Consider the following 18,477-nt stretch of genomic DNA (forward strand, 5'->3'; position numbering starts at 1 on the left):
TTGATGGGCATTTAGGTTGCTTCCATGCCTCTGTTTTATGAAGAGGAAACACTGGCTGGAAGAGGTGGAATAGCTTGCTTACCCAGTCACACATGACAGACTAGCACTTGAACCTTAGTTTCTTAACTTGAGTCTGCCACTCGTTCCATCACATCACACTTACTGCCTGCTCCCTTTGCCCTCACACAAGCCAGGTTCCAGCCTGTTCAGTTCAGTTCAGTCGCTCAGTCGTGTCCAGCTCTTTGCGACCCCATGAACTGCAGCACACCAGGCCTCCCTGTCCATCACCAACTCCTGGAGTCCACCCAAACTCATGTCCATTGAGTCGGTAATACCATCTAATCATCTCATCCTCTGTCATCCCCTTCTCCTCCTGCCCTCAGTCTTTCCCAGCATCAGGGTCTTTTCAAATGAGTCAGCTCTTCACATCAGGTGGCCAAAATACTGGGGTTTCAGCTTCAACATCAGTCCTTCCAAAGAACACCCAGGGCTGATTTCCTTTAAGATGGACTGGTTGGATCTCCTTGCAGTCCAGAGGACTCTCAAGAGTCTTCTCCAACACCACAGTTCAAAAGCATCAATTCTTTGGCGCTCAGCTTTCTTTATAGTCCAACTCTCACATCCATACATGACTACTGGAAAAACCATAGCCTTGACTAGACTATTAGACTGAACTATTTTGTTTACTTTGGGCATTTCTGATTTTTAATTGTAACACTCATATATCCTGAGAAGGCCTGGGTCAGTTCCTCACATACAGTTAGAAGGTGCATCTCTGTATGTGTACTGCATAATTGGAAGGTTACGTATCCATGAGCTTTGAAGGGGTGGTTGAAGTGGATCTCCCAGTATTAAGGAGTTTGGGGAATAGTAGATCGTTCATGACTCTAATCAGACTTAGAGTCCAGGCCAGTGCTCATACCTATTTATTTGCAAATAAAAGAGTAAAGTGACGACAGCTCCGTCCAGCACTTACAGCGTGTATACCAGGCACTGTGTCATGTACTGCACCCGGTGTTCCCCAGTCTTCACAGCAATCACGTAAGGCAGTTAACATTTTATGTTAATATTTCAGAGATGAGGGAGCTGATATGCAAGGGGGTTGACTAACTAAGCTGAAGTCTCACATCTAGAGACAAATTTCTATACGAGGAGGACTTACAAAAATAGCTGAACTCTACAGTTTGGAATTGTTCATACGCATTGCTTCCTGACAGCAGAGCTGTTGGCAAAATGATTTCTTGGGTTCTTTCCATCCCTATGGTGTATGAAAGTGCCTCTGGGCCTGTTGCCACTCCTGCAGGGGGCCTGGCCAAGGTCAAGGCTTCACCCCTGCCTCATGCCCAGGGAGCTGGAAGTGCTAAGCAAAATGAGCTGCTGGAGCATAGCCTGATTAAATACTGAGCACGCACCAGTGAATGTCACAGAGGCTTTGTTGTGGACTTTGCAGGCTTCTCTTAGGTACATTTCTAATATGAGACATCTAAGAAATCATGAGATTGTATTTATTTAATCCTTATTTTGAGGTTTTTCTCCAAATTCAGATCATCTGATTTTTTTTCTCCTGATGGACTTGATCCTATTGTTGTGTGTGTGTGTGTGTGCTCAGTCATGTCTGACTCTTAGTGGCCCCATGGACTGTAGTCCACCAGGCTCTTCTGCCCATGAAATTCTCCTGCGAAGAATTCTGGCATGGGGTGCTGTTTCCTACTCCAGAGGATCTACCCTACCCAGGTATCGAACCCGAATCTCTTGCATCTCCTGTGTTCGCAGATGAATTCTTTACTACTAGCGCCACCTGGGAAGCCCAATCCTATCGTTAAATCTTCTGAAAAGTCAAAGTTTCATTCATTCAGTCAGTCATTCAGTGAGTGTGTATCGAGACCCTGTTGTACACCAGGCACTGTTCTCAACAGAGCAGCGAACAAAACAGTCCCCCTCCGACACCCCGCTCTCGTGGAGCTGGCCTTGACTTTGTGTCTTTCTTCTTCCCTATCCTTTTTACCCATAGGGAGGTTTTTGTGCTCCTGGAAAGAAATATATATATATATATTTTTTCTTTCTTTTTTTTTTTCTTTTTGCCAGATTAATAGTCTGTGTAAAAGGACTCTCCGCTTCAAATTCCAGAGTATGTTACGATTGTTCACAGCGAGCCAGCCTGGGTGCGTTTCCTTTGTAAACAACTCTCAGGCACCAGGAAGCCTCCTGACAGGCCCTGGCTCGCCGCTGTTCTGCAGAGTGCCCAACTCACAGAGAAGCCTGGGAGGTTACAGTTTCTGCCCTCCTTACCTTCAAGGCTGTGTTTTGTCTGCAAGACTGTTTTTGACATCTCACACAGTGAAACGATGCCGTGATCAGAGTGAAAATTTGGAATCCAGATCCTGTCTTTTATCGAACTCTAATAATGTGGAGTTTCACTTCTCTGGCACAACTGTTTTTTTTAGTATAAGGAGGATACCTTGAGGAAGGAAGCCTTAGAAATCAAAAGAAAGTTAGGGATTGCCATCCAGCTTCCTTTCTGTTTGGTGCTGGAGGACAAGTGGACAGACGCCGAGGAGGGCTGAAAAGAAGTGAGATGCAGCGTGTTTGGTAACTGAAGAAAAGCCGTGGACCAGGGTGGTGTGGGATGGTCTGCTGTGTGCTGTTGGCTCTTTTCCAGCGTGAGTGAGATTTTGCTCACAGAGCACACAGCACACAAAACCTTTTCAGACAGATGGAGGCCAAGTTGAAGTCTGGTCTTTTCTCCTTTTGTTGTTGGAAATTCTGTGAGAAGGGGAAAAGGAGCCCCAACTGTACACAGCCCCCCTCCTCCTGGTCACTTCACTGCTTAGCCATTCCTCAATCCCTTTCTGAAACAAATAAGAGCACATTCTTTATCCACCTTGGTGACAAAGGCTGCAGAGAAGTCCAGAGTAGCTCTTCCTCTTGAAGTGCTGCTGCTGCTGCTAAGTCGCTTCAGTCGTGTCTGACTCTGTGCAACCCCATAGACGGTAGCCCACCAGGCTCCGCTGTCCATGGGATTCTCCAGGCAAGAACACTGGAGTGGGTTGCCACTTCCTTCTCCAGTGCATGAGCTCCCCTTAATTCAGATGGAGTGTATGAACTACCCCCATTCTGGGGATTGTTTTTCTGCATCACCTCCCCTCTTCCTTGGCTGGCCACCAACCTGGCCCAGGTTCCTCTTCTGTCAGGGGCCTCTTCAGGGGCCTGCCTTCCACGATGACTAAACTCTGCATTAAAAGTTAATACTCTCGGTTTGAGTCTTCATGGTCTTCAAAGACATACAAAAAATGTTTTTTTTTTTTAATTGAAGCATATTGATTAACAATGTTGTGTGTAGGTGTACAGCAAAATGATTCTGTTCTACATATACACGTATCTATTTTTTTCCCCACCGTACTTCACGGCTTTCAGGATCTTAGTTCCCCGACCAGGGATTGAACCTGGGCCCTTGGCAGTGAAAGCTCAGAGTCCTAACCACTGAACCACCAGGGAATTCCCTCCAAAGACATTTTTATTTGGAAAATACATAAAACATATATGAAGACAAAAAAAAGACCTAAGATTTTGATTTTTGAAAATATACTTTTTAACTTTTTTTGGCCGTGCCACATGGCATGTGGCATCTTTATTTCTCTTCCAGGAATAAAGCCCGTGCCCCTTGCATTGGAAGCACAGAGTCTTAACCCCTGCACTGCCAGGAAAATCCAAAAAAATATTTTTAATGAAGTAAATTCTCTCACCTCTACCCCTCCCAACTCCTCCACCCAGGCAACCACTGGTAATAACTTGAATATACATCCATCCTTCTGAGTTTTTCCATGGCTGTGCAGATCCCTATACTTTGTATCTATAAATATAAAATATTTTTTGATTCACACACAAGGAAGGCTTATGTAAATATTTTTGGCTAGGAACATTGTATTAGTTTCTAAGTTTGCTGTATGTAACAAAGTACCAAAGGTCAGGCGAATTAAAACAACAAAAATTAATCTTCTCACAGTTTTGGAGGCTAGAAATCCAAAATCAAGGTGTTTCAGGGCTCTTCTCCTTCTCAAAGGCTCTAGGGACGAATCCTTCTTGGCTTCTTCCAGGTTCTGCTGGTTGCCATCAGTCCTCGGCATCCTTAGCTATGGCTGCATAACTCTGTATGGCCATCTTCCCTCTGGGAGTCGTCATGCAGCCTCTCTTCTTCTGATAAGAATGCATGTAGATTGAATTTAGGGCCCACCCCACTTCAGTATCACCTCATCTTTAATTAATTACATCTGCAAGGAACCTATTTCCAAATATGATCAAATTCTGAGGTTCCAGAAGGACTTAAATTTTAGCGGGGGGACACTGTTCAACCCAGAATACACATTTTTCAGGAGTTTATATTATTCCATGGTCTGAGTATTGCTTAATTTAACAGTTTCCAGATTTTTTTGCTGTTATTAAAAAAGATTTGGGACATTCATATACACATATTTTTATATATATGTACTATTATTTCTGTGGGGCTTCCCTGGTGTTTCAGATGGTAAAGAATCTCCCAGCGATCTGGGAGACCCAGGTTTGTTATGAGTCGGGGCAATCCCCTGGAGAAAGGAATGACAACCCATTCCAGTTTTCTTACCTGGAGAATCCCATGGACAGAGGAGCCTGGCGGACTACAGTCCAGGGGATCACAAAGAGTCAAACATGACTGAGCAACTAACACTTCACTATTATTTCTGTAAAGCAGATTCTTGGAAGTAGAATACCTGGGTCAGAAAGCATGGACATTTTACATTTTAATAAATACTAAAAAATTATCTTCATAAACTTATGTCGGTGTGTAACTTTCATTAACATGTGTTGCTCATCTACCCTGGATGTTATCATTTTGCCAGTCAAGTGACTGAAAAGTGGTATCTCACTTTAAGTTACATTTCTTCAATTATCATTGAAGGTGGATGTCTTTTCAGTTGTGTTTTTAGGCCATTTGTATTTGTTTTTCTGTGGACTACTTGTCCATATTATCTACACAGAGAGAACAGAACAGTGCCGTTTGCCTCCAGACCTGCCCTCCTGCCCAGCACAGAGGTGAGCCATGAGCAGTCGGAGGTGAGGGTCCTCGGGTCTGCCACATGCCCAGTGCTGTCACGAGGCTCTTACTACATTCTCTAACTGTACCTGTGCCTAAGGGGTGTATTCCCCATAGATTATAAACGTGACCGTACTTTATAATTCATTTTTGTTACTCCAGGTCGCCTTTGGGCACATAAACATCTCCTAGAGTTAATTTGGCAGGTGGTGGATTGTTGCCTGTTGTTATTCTCATACATATTTCTTTCTAGATAAACTTTAGAATGCAATTGTCACAGCTCTGCCTCATCCCCACCTTCACCAATAAGAGACTCTGATGAAATTCTATCCAGTTGTATTAAATGTATGTGTATGTGTTTTTAGAAGACTTGATATCTTTATGACATTTAGTCATTTATCTAGGTCTTACTTTATATCCTTCAGTAAAATTTTATGGTTTTACCTTTTTTGTTAAATTTTTTTGCCAGTTATTATGAATGAGATCATTTTCCATTTCTGTTTTTAAAAGATTATGGTTAGTAGTGTAAGAACAGGGTTTCCTAGGTGGCTCAGTGGGTAAAGAATCTGCCTACAGTGCAGGAAATGCAGGTTTGATCCCTGGGTCAGGAAGATCCCCTGGAGAAGGAAATGGCAACCCACTCCAGTATACTTGCCTGGAGAATCCCATGGACAAAGGAGCCTGGCAGTCTACAGTCCATAGCGTTGCAAAGAGCCAGACTCAACTGAAGCGACTGAGCACACACAGATGCAGTGTAAGACCACTGTTGGTGTTCACATGTCTAGAGATCTCTATCTTGTATTCTGCCACCTTCTTAAATTCTCTTTTTAGTATTCTGTTCTTGTTTTCTTTTCCTCTCTGGGTTTTCTTCCTCCACCTGCTGTTCAAGCATCTCTACCTGGAAATCCCAAGAATACCTAAAGCTCAGAATAAAACTAAATTAAGTGAAAGTTAAAATAATCTCTTGATACTCTTAGGTTCAGAATTGCTGCTACTAGCCCATGAAGCGGGCTTCCTTGGTGGCTCAGATGGTAAAGAATCTGCCTGTAGTGTAGGAGACCTGGGTTCGATCCCTGGGTTGGGAAGATCCCCTAGAAGAGGGCATGGCAACCCACTCCAGTATTCTTGCCTTGAGAATCCCCATGGACAGAGGAGCCTGGCGGGCTACAGTCCATGGGGTCACAAAGAGTTGGACATGACTGAGCGACTAAGCACAAGCACAGCCCACCAAGCACCTTTGTATAAATTAGAATTTCTTCTAGCACTTCACTCCTGATATGATTGTCATAATTAACAGACTCATTTGGAATATGACATGTTACTGCAGAAAAATGTGATAATAAGTATTTGCAGCCCTCCAGGGTCTCCCTTAAATGAGGAGCTCTTGGACCATCTCAGCCTGTATAGATGGTCTCTGCAGTGCTGCCGAGAGCCATGGATTTTGTCATCACTGCCTCTGGAATCACCGCTTTCTTCCCAAGGCCACTGGCTCAGTTAGACTGTTGTTAAATTTCCGCTCTCATCACCGTACACCTCCTCCCTCCCCAATAAAAGGACAAAAACAAAGCATGACTGGGTCTGCCTCTTGCCAGCCTCCCTCTTGCAGGACACCCTAGTCATGCCGCAGAATAACCTTCCTAGAAGGAAGCCCTAGAGCCCTCGGCACTGTCTTCCTCAGCAGCCTCTGTGCTGTTCCCACCCCGCCCCCTTGGGTGGTGATTCCTCTCGCCTTCACTCTCAGTTTGCTCATCTGTAAAAGCAGAATAGTGATGCCTCCTCAATAATTACATGGTAAGAGTAAACAGTACACTACCTGCGGAAATACAACTCACTTTGGGCTCGCTGCTGATCTCTCTAGTTTTCTCTTCCCTTCCCTCCCCCTCCCTCACAAGTACTCTGGAAACCGAAACGCTGTATAATTGTAACATAGTATGTTGCCTCAGGGCTCTATTTTGGCCCCTTATCTTCTGTGAGAATTAAGGCTTTTAAATTGGATTTGACTCAACATAAGTTTTTGGCCTTGGAATAGGGAATGAAGCAGGGCAAAGACTAATAGAGTTTTGCCAAGAAAATGCACTGGTCATAACAAACACCCTCTTCCAACAACACAAGAGAAGACTCTATACGTGGACATCACCAGATGGTCAACACCGAAATCAGATTGATTATATTCTTTGCAGCCAAAGATGGAGAAGCTCTATACAGTCAGCAAAAACAAGACCAGGAGCTGACTGTGGCTATTTAGGAAAACCACTAGACCATTCAGGTATGACCTAAATCAAATCCCTTATGATTATGCAGTGGAAGTGAGAAATAGATTTAAGGGCCTAGATCTGATAGATAGAGTGCCTGATGAACTATGGAATGAGGTTCGTGACATTGTACAGGAGACAGGGATCAAGACCGTCCCCATGGAAAAGAAATGCAAAAAAGCAAAATGGCTGTCTTGGGGAGGCCTTACAAATAGCTGTGAAAAGAAGAGAAGCGAAAAGCAAAGGAGAAAAGGAAAGATATAAATATCTGAATGCAGAGTTCCAAAGAATAGCAAGAAGAGATAAGAAAGCCTTCTTCAGTGATCAATGCAAAGAAATAGAGGAAAACGACAGAATGGGAAAGACTAGGGATCTCTTCAAGAAAATCAGAGATACCAAAGGAACATTTCATGCAAAGATGAGCTCGATAAAGGACAGAAATGGTATGGACCTAACAGAAGCAGAAGATATTAAGAAGAGATGGCAAGAATACACAGAAGAACTGTACAAAAAAGATCTTCACGACCCAGATAATCACGATGGTGTGATCACTGACCTAGAGCCAGACATCCTGGAATGTGAAGTCAAGTGGGCCTTAGAAAGCATCACTACGAACAAAGCTAGTGGAGGTGATGGAATTCCAGGTGAGCTATTCCAAATCCTGAAAGATGCTGCTGTGAAAGTGCTGCACTCAATATGCCAGCAAATTTGGAAAACTCAGCAGTGGCCACAGGACTGGAAAAGGTCAGTTTTCATTCCAATCCCAAAGAAAGGCAATGCCAAAGAATGCTCAAACTACCGCACAATTGCACTCATCTCACACGCTAGTAAAGTAATGCTCAAAATTCTCCAAGCCAGGCTTCAGCAATACGTGAACCGTGAACTTCCTGATGTTCAAGCTGGTTTTGGAAAAGGCAGAGGAACCAGAGATCAAATTGCCAACATCCGCTGGATCATGGAAAAAGCAAGAGAGTTCCAGAAAAACATCTATTTCTGCTTATTGACTATGCCAAGGCCTTTGACTGTGTGGATCACAATAAACTGTGGACAATTCTGAAAGAGATGGGAATACCAGACCACCTGATCTGCCTCTTGAGAAATTTGTATGCAGGTCAGGAAGCAACAGTTAGAACTGGACATGGAACAACAGACTGGTTCCAAATAGGAAAAGGAGTTCATCAAGGCTGTATATTGTCACCCTGTTTATTTAACTTAAATGCAGAGTACATCATGAGAAACGCTGGACTGGAAGAAACACAAACTGGAATCAAGATTGCTGGGAGAAATATCAATAACCTCAGATATGCAGATGACACCACCCTTATGGCAGAAAGTGAAGAGGAACTCAAAAGCCTCTTGATGAAAGTGAAAGTGGAGAGTGAAAAAGTTGGCTTAAAGCTCAACATTCAGAAAACAAAGATCATGGCATCCGGTCCCACCACTTCATGGGAAATGGATGGGGAAACAGTGGAAACAGTGTCAGACTTTGTTTTTCTGGGCTCCAAAATCACTACAGATGGTGACTGCAGCCATGAAATTAAAAGATGCTTACTCCTTAGAAGGAAAGTTATGACCAACCTAGATAGCATATTCAAAAGCAGAGACATTACTTTGCCAACAAAGGTCCGTCTAGTCAAGGCTGTGGTTTTTCCAGTGGTCGTGTATGGATGTGAGAGTTGGACTGTGAAGAAGGCTGAGCGCCGAAGAATTGATGCTTTTGAACTGTGGTGTTGGAGAAGACTCTTGAGAGTCCCTTGGACTGCAGGGAGATCCAACCAGTCCATTCTGAAGGAGATCAGCCCTGGGATTTCTTTGGAAGGAATGATCCTAAAGCTGAAACTCCAGTACTTTGGCCACCTCATGTGAAGAGTTGACTCATTGGAAAAGACTCTGATGCTGGGAGGGATTGGGGGCAGGAGGAGAAGGGGACGACAGAGGATGAGATGGCTGGATGGCATCACTGACTGGATGGCCCTGAGTCTGAGTGAACTCCGGGAGTTGGTGATGGACAGGGAGGCCTGGCGTGCTTCGATTCATGGGGTCGCAAAGAGTCGGACACGACTGAGGGACTGATCTGATCTGAAGTTGCATTTGGGGCTTCCCAGGTGGCTCAGTGGTAAAGAATCTGCCTATCAATGCAGGAGACGCAGGAGATGTAGGTTCTATCCCTGGATTGGGAAGGTCTCCTGGAGGAGGGCAGGGCAACCCACTCCAGTATTCTTGCCTGGAGAATCCCATGGACAGAGGAGTCTGATGGGCTGCAGTCCGTGGGGTCACAAAGAGTCAGACACGACTGAATGACTGAACACGATGACTTATGCCTCATTGTATGTCCATTACCTGGAGTTGTGTTTTGACAAGAGTTCATCATAGTTGACCTCTAGTAAGAAACATGTGAAAATACTCCAGAAAGGAAAATAAAAGGGTAACTGCAGCCTCAGCGTGCCGTTAAAACAGGTGCCACTGAAGGTTTTCCGCTGCCCGTGGAGGCTCGCAGTGGTCTCTGTGTGCTCCTCCCGGGGGTGAGAATAGTGGGTAGTGCTGCCTGCAGGAAACACAGGGTTTGTCTGCAGGAGATGCGGGCTTGGGATGCACTGAGCACTCGCACTGCCCTCCCCGGTGAGTGTTCCTTATCCTGCAGACTCCTGCCTTGTGCTCACTACAGAAAATGTTTTGTGTTGAGTCAGTTTCCACGTCTGTTTCTTGGCTCAAAGAGCTGATTTCCTTTCAGCCACATTGGATTGTTGTCTTTTGTTCTAGGCTGTCTCCTGATTGGGTTTTCATTGGGTTTTAATCAGAAACCATCTGGTGAAAATTTTGGATTCAAATTAAAGATCTATCACAAACACATATCTCAGAGAACACAGATGAAACCCAGACTGGAACAGAAAGCAAACAAGACATAATGAAATAATATTATGAACAGAATAGTCTCAGAGGGAAGGAACGCAGAGAAAACCAAGAAAGGCTGCATAGAAACAGAGCCAACCCCTCAAAGAAGGACCCACCAGAGTAGGGTGTGGGGGAGCCAGCGAGCTCTCAATCAGGGCCTGAGTGGGGAGTTCTAGTTCTCACCACCCTGCAGTCCTTGGGGCTGGAAGCCACGGTTAGTAGCCCTTTCCCCTCCCCCAAACTGGAACAGAGTGCTGATGAGCAGAGGCCATTTACTTTACTCCACAGATGGGCCCTCTCTCCTCTCCATCCCTTCTCTCTGCACCCATTTCTCACTCTTCCTTCCCAGAGCTGTCCTGGGCCGGCCTTGTACCTTGTCCCTGTGAGCCCAGGGTGTAGGATATCAGAGAAATGCTGGCATCACTGGCAGTGGGACCACCCTGCCTGCCTGCCCCTCCCCCACGTGCTGTAGCCGGTTCAGACCTGTTGGTCACAGGTTAGAAAACTGGGAAAGAACTGCATCTCCAACCCCATGTCACAAATACAGCTCCCCAAACTGACATTAGTTATTGATTTGACTTAGGAGATACTTGTACGTGTTAAAAAGTATTTCCTCCCCTCTCCACCTCTGTCCCCTAGCTAGGCTCTCTGTTTCCTTCTTGAGGGTTAACTTGTTTGATACGTACCTTTTCAGCGGTCGCCCGTGGTGATCACCGTGAGCTTTTAAAATTTTTATGCCTCTCTGTCTCCATTGCTGGGCCTCCTGGATTCACCTGCTGTATCTGCTTTCTCCACATCCCTTCCTCTCTCAGACTTTGACCCCTGGTGGACAAATGACTGTGAGCAGAATGAGTCGGACCCCACCCCTGCCAACTGCACTGGCTGTGCCCAGAAATTACCCCTCCAGGTGATGCTCCTGGAAGATACCCCAAGGAGATTTGAGAGACTGCATCCTCTAGTGATCAAGGTGCGCAGAAAGACTGGTTCTCCCACTGCCTCATAACCCATTAAATGGCTAGAAAGCACCAGGCCCTGGGACATTCCTGATAAGTAATTCCGTGTTGTCTTGTTGCGCTTTTGTTTTCTGCCTCCCCAAGACGGGACAGTCCCTGTCGACTGAGGGGCTTCAAGACTTTTTGTGCCAGTATCCGGAGGTGACAGAAGGCTTCACCGAAGGGTTTTTCACCAAGTGGTGGCGCTGCTTTCCTGGACGGTGGTTCCCATTTCCGTATCCATGGTGAGTGCGGAAAGGGGCACCCAGCCATGTGTGTGTACAGAAAGAGGGCAGACCAAATGTCAAAACAGTACCAATTACTGCCGAGACCCTGCCATGCCCGGCACTGTGTAAACTTTACAGCACACCCTCCCAGTCAAGTGATAACTCCAGAGCACAGTGTCGAAAAACTGAGAGAAGGAGATGAGTTGAAGAGGTGTGTCAAGAGGGGCGTCACCATGGTGGACACTGAGATTGCCTAATAGAAGCATCACTCACTCCTAACTGCAGTGTTTAGCATTTGCTTTCATGCTGAGCAGGTCCTGAGTGTTGAGGACTGCAGAGAGAGCGCAAAGAATAAAAGGGAAGGTTATTTCATGGCATTTGTTTGTGCCAGGCAGCATGCCTTAGTGCTTAGTGTCTGTTACTCGTTGGAGATGCTCATAATAGCGCTGGGAAGTCGGAATTGTCATTGTCGTTTTTCAGTTCAGGAAAAGTGGGAATCAGAGAGGTTAAGTACTTTGCTTAAGGTCACCCAGCCAACACTGAAACCCGCATCTATCTCCCTGTTCCTTCTCGGGTCTTATAGACGACATGGGCCATTTCTTGGGGGTAACCTTGCTTTCTACAAATAAAAGGAACGCAAGTTTACTTCTAGAATCATTCCAAAGAGGATTAAAACTGCTTTTTCAGGCTTTTTGTTGGGTAGTTTGTCTGCTTCTGCCTTTCTTTAAATTTGCTGTTTATGTGCATGATCAAATACTCAGTTTACGAGCTGAAACAGGCTTCCCACGTCGTACTGCTCCACTTCAAAAGGGTCATGATTGTTGCCCCCCTCCTCCTTCCTTCTCCTCTCTTGCCCTGCCTGCTGTTACTTCAGTCTCTTTGCCAAGAGGGAATGAATGGAGTGTTTCTTTTCGCCCTCTATATGTTGTTTTAGCTGGATTTTATAAACACCCCACCCACACAAGACAAATTGTGGCTGTAGAGTGAGTGTGTGTGTGTGAGTGTGTGTGTGATGTTTCAGTTAATTGATTCAGCATGACTGCTCTTCATGGTCCTAATACTTCCGTTGTTGTCCTGACATCTTTCCCTCTTCACCCACCACCCACAGTTTTCCCACCCTCACTGAGCTCTCTTTAGCCATGGCGTTGGGCTGGGTTGCCCAGTTTAACTACTTTTTCTCTCTTGTACACATTTTGCAGGAGAAGACCGCTGAACAGATCACACATTTTACATGAGCTTTTCCCTATTTTCACCTATCTGCCATTTCCAAAAGAAGCCTCCTTGAAAAAATGCTTCCTTCTTCAACCAGAACCTATTGTGGGGAGTAAGGTAGGAAATTCTGAGAAGATTTGGATCTAGAATTTTTCTCGTTTGGTACCGGGCTGATGTCATAATCAAAGCCTTCCTTGCATGTCAACTTAGAGGGTGACCTGAAGGGTCATCCACAGAATCTGGAGTTCTCTCTTCCTGCTGCTTGCCAACACACCTGCAGCGGCCTGACTTTTTACTGAAAGCATGCTTCCAGAAAGTCTAGTGACTTGCAGATCTATTTCCTGCCCTTAACACCTGGGGGCAAGCTACCTTTCTACATTAAAGGAAGTAGAATCCTCAAGTTTAAAGAGTCCTGAGCATGCAGTCAGACTTCTCTACCTCCAAGTAGAGAGCAGGCAGACTGTGAATGAATAGTGTGTAAATGAACAGTCCAACGTTTCTCATTTTGTGAGAAATTAAATGATTTGCCCAAGGGCACAGCAAGTTAGTAAGAGGTCTCACCTCATTCTCCACTCCCAGATTGGCTTTCCCCAGAAATAAACAAATGAGAAGCTTCAGATGGAGAGCAAAAAGGGAGTGCAGAAAGCTTGGGAGCGTGGTTTGGGAACAGAAGGGTTGACAAGCCGTGCCTGAGGCAGTGTGTGGCGCTGCCTCTCACCTCCGTCCGTGGCCAGGTACCCGGAGCCCACGTTTCTCCTCTGGGGCCAGCAGACTGGGCAGAGCTTTACTGTGTTTGTGTCTGTTTACTTTTCTCTGAATTGCTCTTTTGTTGAGTCTCAACCCTGAGGAAGCTTTTTGAGTCTGGATTGGTTTGGAATAATTAAAAGGATGAACTTTCCTTTGTTAAAAAATTAAATTTGCTGAACTGCGACCCCTACCAACTCTGGGTTGTGTCTTTAACCTCCTGACACTATTGTTTGGGTCCAAATGTGCTGAATCGTGTTAAAGGAATTTCAAAGCCTTTAAAAAACAATCATTTTGTCTACAAGTAAGAACTTCTGCCTGCCAGCTGTAGGGTGGAGGTGCTGGGCTTTGGCCTCAGGTTTTAAAGAAGTTTATTCTGCTGCCTTCGGCTAGAACTCAGGGCCCTGGTATGATTTTATCTTCATAATTATGATATATGAAAAAATTATGGGTGAGGGCCTTCATCACTGTCTTGGGTTTTCCCACTTGAATCTTAATTTCAGCAGTCTGCCGAACAGGGACACCAGGGAGCCCAGCCAAAGGGGTAAATACAGAGTTCCGCAGACGCTTGTCAGAATCATCTTGTTGTGGTTCTCAAGGATGTTTTTGGAAGGGGAGTGGCCCAAATAGGCAGAAATCCTGAGAGTCTGATTTCTTAGAGCATCTGTTCCCCACCCTGGCCCAGGCTCTCCTTTCTCCACAGCCACGTTACTCCACCCTTGTTCCACATCCCTGGGCTCTGGACTCTGGTAAAGTCATGTGTCTGTGGGCCCAGGTTCCAAAAGGCAGCCTTGGGATAGAAGATAAGCAGTGGGGTCCCGTTGTTGAGAGACCCTGAGGGAAGAGGTTAGGGGCTCCAGGGCCCACTTCACGCACCCCAGGATGTTGCCTCGGGCCGACCCATTCCATCCTGTTGTCTGCTTCTCCTCATCCTGAATGTGGAGGAGCGTGGTTCCAGCCCCTCTCAGGCCTATGTGAAATAGAGATATATCTGCTTAATTTTTGGTCTTCTGGAATTTTTTCAAGACTGCTCATGACAGGGCTTCTGTCAGTCACAGCAGCTCCAGACACTCGTCCTCCTCCTGTCACTACAGCAGCAGCTGCAGCGGCTCGAAGCGTTTCCATGGACACAGAGTCATGGCCAGGGCCTGTGGGGAGCAAGAGGGAGACCAGAATTGGGAGGCAGGAGAGGGCAGGGCCACATTCTCAGGCCCTGGAGGACCCAGATGGTAGGAAAAAACAGGGCATGGCCTAAGGAGTCAGACTTCTGACTCCTGCTTTCTAAGGGCACATTAGGGATTGGGGTTTTCTCTTGCCATCTAGACAGGAAGAGAAGTCTGACCAAGAGCACCCTATCCCTTTGTTTCTATTTCCTGCCCCTCCTAAACCCCAGGCACATAGCAGTTTGCACTTAATGCTTGCTGGAAGCAGGACTGATTCCCTGGTGGTTCAATGGTAGGGAATCCACCTGCTGATGCAGGAGATGCCAGCTTGTTCTCTGGGTCAGGAAGATCCCCTGGAGGAGGAAATGGCAACCCACTCCAGTATTCTGGAAATCTCCATGGATGGAGGAGCCTGGCGACTACAATCCATATGCCCTCAGAGAGCTGTAGTTACCCGTGCAGTTGTACATCCTTAGCTTTCAAAATCAGAGGCTGATCTTACTGTTATTAGTCCTTAATCAGTAGCGTCATGTATCTGCTCACCTGGGTCTTGCCAAAAAATTGTGAACTTGAACTTGCTGCTGTCCGATTCTCTTGAAAAGTCTGATAGTAAGAAATAATATTCCACAGACTATTGCCCACAGGATATGCAGGTTGTCTGTCTGAATCAAACCAGACCCTCAGTTGACCGCATATTTAGACCACCACATGTTGGCCTCTGCGAGACTTTTGTTAAAATACAATTAAATATTTTGCCTATGACCTACTTGGAAACTATGGCTAGAAATTGTGAATTATGAAACTTGAGCCATTTCTGCTACAGGGCTGACATTGCAGATGTTGCCTACAAAACTACACAATGTCTCTTTAAGAAAAACCCTAGAAGAGATCTTACCATGGGACTTCCCTGACAGTTCAGTTAAGCTCAGGGTTAAGACCCTGAGCTTCCATGGCAGAGAATGCAGATTTGAACTCTGGTTGGGAGCTAAAATCCCCCATGCCCCCTTGACATGGCCAAAAAAAAATAGAAATCTTTCATTAGACTCAGTACGGGGAGACGCCATGCTTAGCAGAAACTAATTTGTTTTTTGTCTTTCGAACAGAATTGTGAGTTTTATTCTTGGTTCTGTCTTCCTCTTTGCTTAGGCTGCTAGGAAACCCAGAGCCACACGTGTAAGAGTTTTTGTCTGCTCCTCTCCCACGCCCCAGGATGTGACTTGGTTTTCCTTCCCTTCCCCTGTGTCCTTTCCTCCAGATGCACAGGATGCATGACCTGTTCACCATCGGCAGCGGGGAGGCCATGCTGCAGCTCCTCCCGCCCTTCCAGTGCCGCAGCCACTGCCAGTCCGTGGCGATGCCACTGGAGCCAGGCGACATCGGTATGTGGAGCCCCCAGAGGGCAGGGGCAGCCACAGGGTCGTCTTAGTTTTTAACTCAAAAAAGCATTCTAAAAATTAAATATTGCCTTTACAAATATTTATTAAAGTAAAAAATAGCTTTTTTTATTAGCAAGGTCAATTATTTATGCTTAGATGTAATGATAAGTAATTACTGAGAAAATGTAGCAAAGAGCAGTGGGTCATATGCACATTTAGAATGCATGTGTCCATTGGCTTTCGAGATTTCAAATTAGGAGGAATTATTATGGAAAATATTCAGAGCAATACTTTCTTTGCAGATAAGGAAATTGAGACCAAGAGAGGAGAGGTGACCATTCCAAGGCCCAACTGTCAGTTAGGCAAAGCATCAGTTTTAAGTGACTCCTTTTACACAGACAAGCCAGAGGAGGTCCAATTCAGATTCGATGAAACCCTTTCTGTGCCCAGTTTGCTAGTAAAACAATTCAGGCAGTATGTAAGGGCAACAGTCACACAAGGAAATACTACCTTCCTTGTGGATCCCACAGTCTGGTCACAGCCTCACAGTCATGACCCACCCTTGGCTCCATGATTTCCCGACTGTGACTTGTTCTGTGCCTTAACCATCTAAAAATTGGTTCCAAAGAAACAGACTTGAATCAACCACTGTCAGTTTGACAATAGAACTGTCTTGGCAGAAGCAAAATAAATTAACAAGCATCACCGTTGCCCTTCTTGTTTTTCTTGCCTCACAAAACCTAGGGGAGCCCTGACTCCCTGACAGAGCCCAGACCGATTTTCCAGTTTATTTCTTTTTAGTTTTTCTATTTGGAAGACCTCGGTCCCTAGAAACCTCTCACCTCACTTGGAGGTAGGGTGCATACTGAAAACTGCCAAACTTTAATCCAAATTTCATAACTTTTATTTCAATTTAAAAATGAAAACAATGCACAAATTAAGCATTTAGCTGATAATGGAGCACAGCTGGCCTGGCCCTTGAGGATTACTGCAAGAAAAGAGGATTCTTGTGTGGAAGTTACTCCAAACCTGTCATTCTGTAGTGGAGTAATGCTGCACAAGTCTGCATGGCATTCTGGTTTTGGAATGTGTAGCTGTGTTTGACAAAGTTTCTGTCTTATGTTCTACAAATGCCTGACAGTTCAGACAGCTACAGAAACACTTTCGTTATCCAAATTCCAGGTTTTCAGCTCCCACAAACATCCCGAGTGCCAATTATAGAATTAAGGAAAAAAGGAAAAAAAAAAGATGCGTGACTGGCAGTGATCAAAGAAGCTTTGATTGTGTGATCAAAGGCTGGTGTGGCTGGTCCAGAATGGCCCAGAATCCAGAGACTGATCCTTGTCATTCTGTGACAGCTTGCTGACTGGAGGGAGGGAAAGGAGCCCTGTGCTTGGCAGTGTCCGTGAAGGGCAGAACATGATAGGAATGTGGAGAAGGGATGGAGGCTGATGAGAACCAGGGAAGAGGGCAAGTCAGGAGAAGGCTGGGGGTGGGGAGGGCTGGGGAGGACAGTGGACTCGGGAAGCAGCGGCAGAAACAGAAGCAACGGCTGCAGCTGCTGCAGGGAAAAATGAGGACAGAAAGGCAGACCCTGACAGTGGACGGGAGTAACTTTAGTGGCTGTTAAACAGATGGCCACTCCTGCACCTCAGAGACCCTCAAGAATAGCACCATGTCAAGCAGATTCTGTGTTTTTTGACAAAATAAGCATTTTCCCATGATGGCTGGATTCAGAGGGCAGTGCTCACGATCACCAGAAAACCCATGACGGACGGCATTTTCAAGAGTGACGTGGGTGTCAAGCGTCAGAGGCTGATACAGCTAAGCCCATGTTACCTGCCGTGATGGTACAGTCACGGCTCATAGTGACCCTTCTTGAGTCACCAAACAGAGGTTACATTCCATTCAGCGCTCCCAGTTTAAAGATGAGTGGTGTATATCCTTCTCTAGAAAATTTTTCATCAGGAAGTTACTGATGTATTAAAGTTTTTAAATTTTACCTTTCTAGCCCATTCCTAGATATCATTGCTGAAATGATACAGGTCATGACCCTAGGGTTCGTAAAACAGCCCCTGGGAAGGACCCTTGGCAAATAAGTTCTTGAGTCACTGACTTTGGGAAATGCCTGTCTTGTTGAAACACAGTACACATTAGTGTACAAAAGGCTCTGAAAAGCCCTGGAGGGATCTGGTGTTTTTAAAACTTACTTGACCACGGAACCCTTTTTTCCCTGCACTGTCTTATAGGGTGCTACTGTTTGCAGAATACAATTTAGGAAGTATTGGTTTGAGTTAATCTGGATGTTCTATAATGAGACCATGTTGTGTATAACCTCAGGAGAATTGGACAGGGCGCCCTGGCCTCCCTTAGAACCCGTCCTGTCTTTTTGCTGAAAAAAAATGACCCTGAGAATTGATGCTCCATATCAACCTTATCTGGGGCTTCCCTGGTGGCTCAGTGGTAAAGAATCTGCCTGCAGTGCAGAAGCCTCAGGAGATGCAGATTTGATCCCTGGATCAGGAAGATCCCCTTGAGGAACCCCTGGATG

At 45.5% G+C, this 18,477-nt stretch overlaps 1 protein-coding gene and 1 long non-coding RNA gene across 20 annotated transcripts in view; both read left to right on the top strand.

Annotated features, from left to right (window-relative positions):
- The window catches only part of C23H6orf89 (chromosome 23 C6orf89 homolog), a 56,444-nt gene that overhangs the window by 16,417 nt on the left and 21,550 nt on the right, over positions 1-18,477 (top strand). For 9 of the 19 annotated variants that reach the window (XM_086371446.1, XM_086371447.1, XM_086371443.1 and 6 more), the window contains 4 exons: positions 11,025-11,179; positions 11,310-11,449; positions 12,631-12,760; positions 15,806-15,929. In XM_086371446.1, the coding sequence (XP_086227572.1) occupies positions 11,025-11,179; positions 11,310-11,449; positions 12,631-12,760; positions 15,806-15,929 (549 nt within the window). The remainder of the gene's footprint in view (positions 1-11,024; positions 11,180-11,309; positions 11,450-12,630; positions 12,761-15,805; positions 15,930-18,477) is intronic. The other 10 variants (XM_086371452.1, XM_086371453.1, XM_086371454.1 and 7 more) reach the window with 2 other exon arrangements.
- On the top strand, positions 1,607-3,253 carry LOC147346702 (uncharacterized). Its single transcript, XR_015153124.1, has 2 exons — positions 1,607-1,734; positions 2,086-3,253. It is a non-coding gene; the product is annotated as an uncharacterized LOC147346702 (long non-coding RNA).

This window comes from Bos grunniens, chromosome 23, assembly GCF_055505025.1.
Source record: "Bos grunniens cultivar Pamir isolate PY7600 chromosome 23, Bosgru_T2T1.0, whole genome shotgun sequence".
Classification (NCBI taxonomy): domain Eukaryota; kingdom Metazoa; phylum Chordata; class Mammalia; order Artiodactyla; family Bovidae; genus Bos; species Bos grunniens.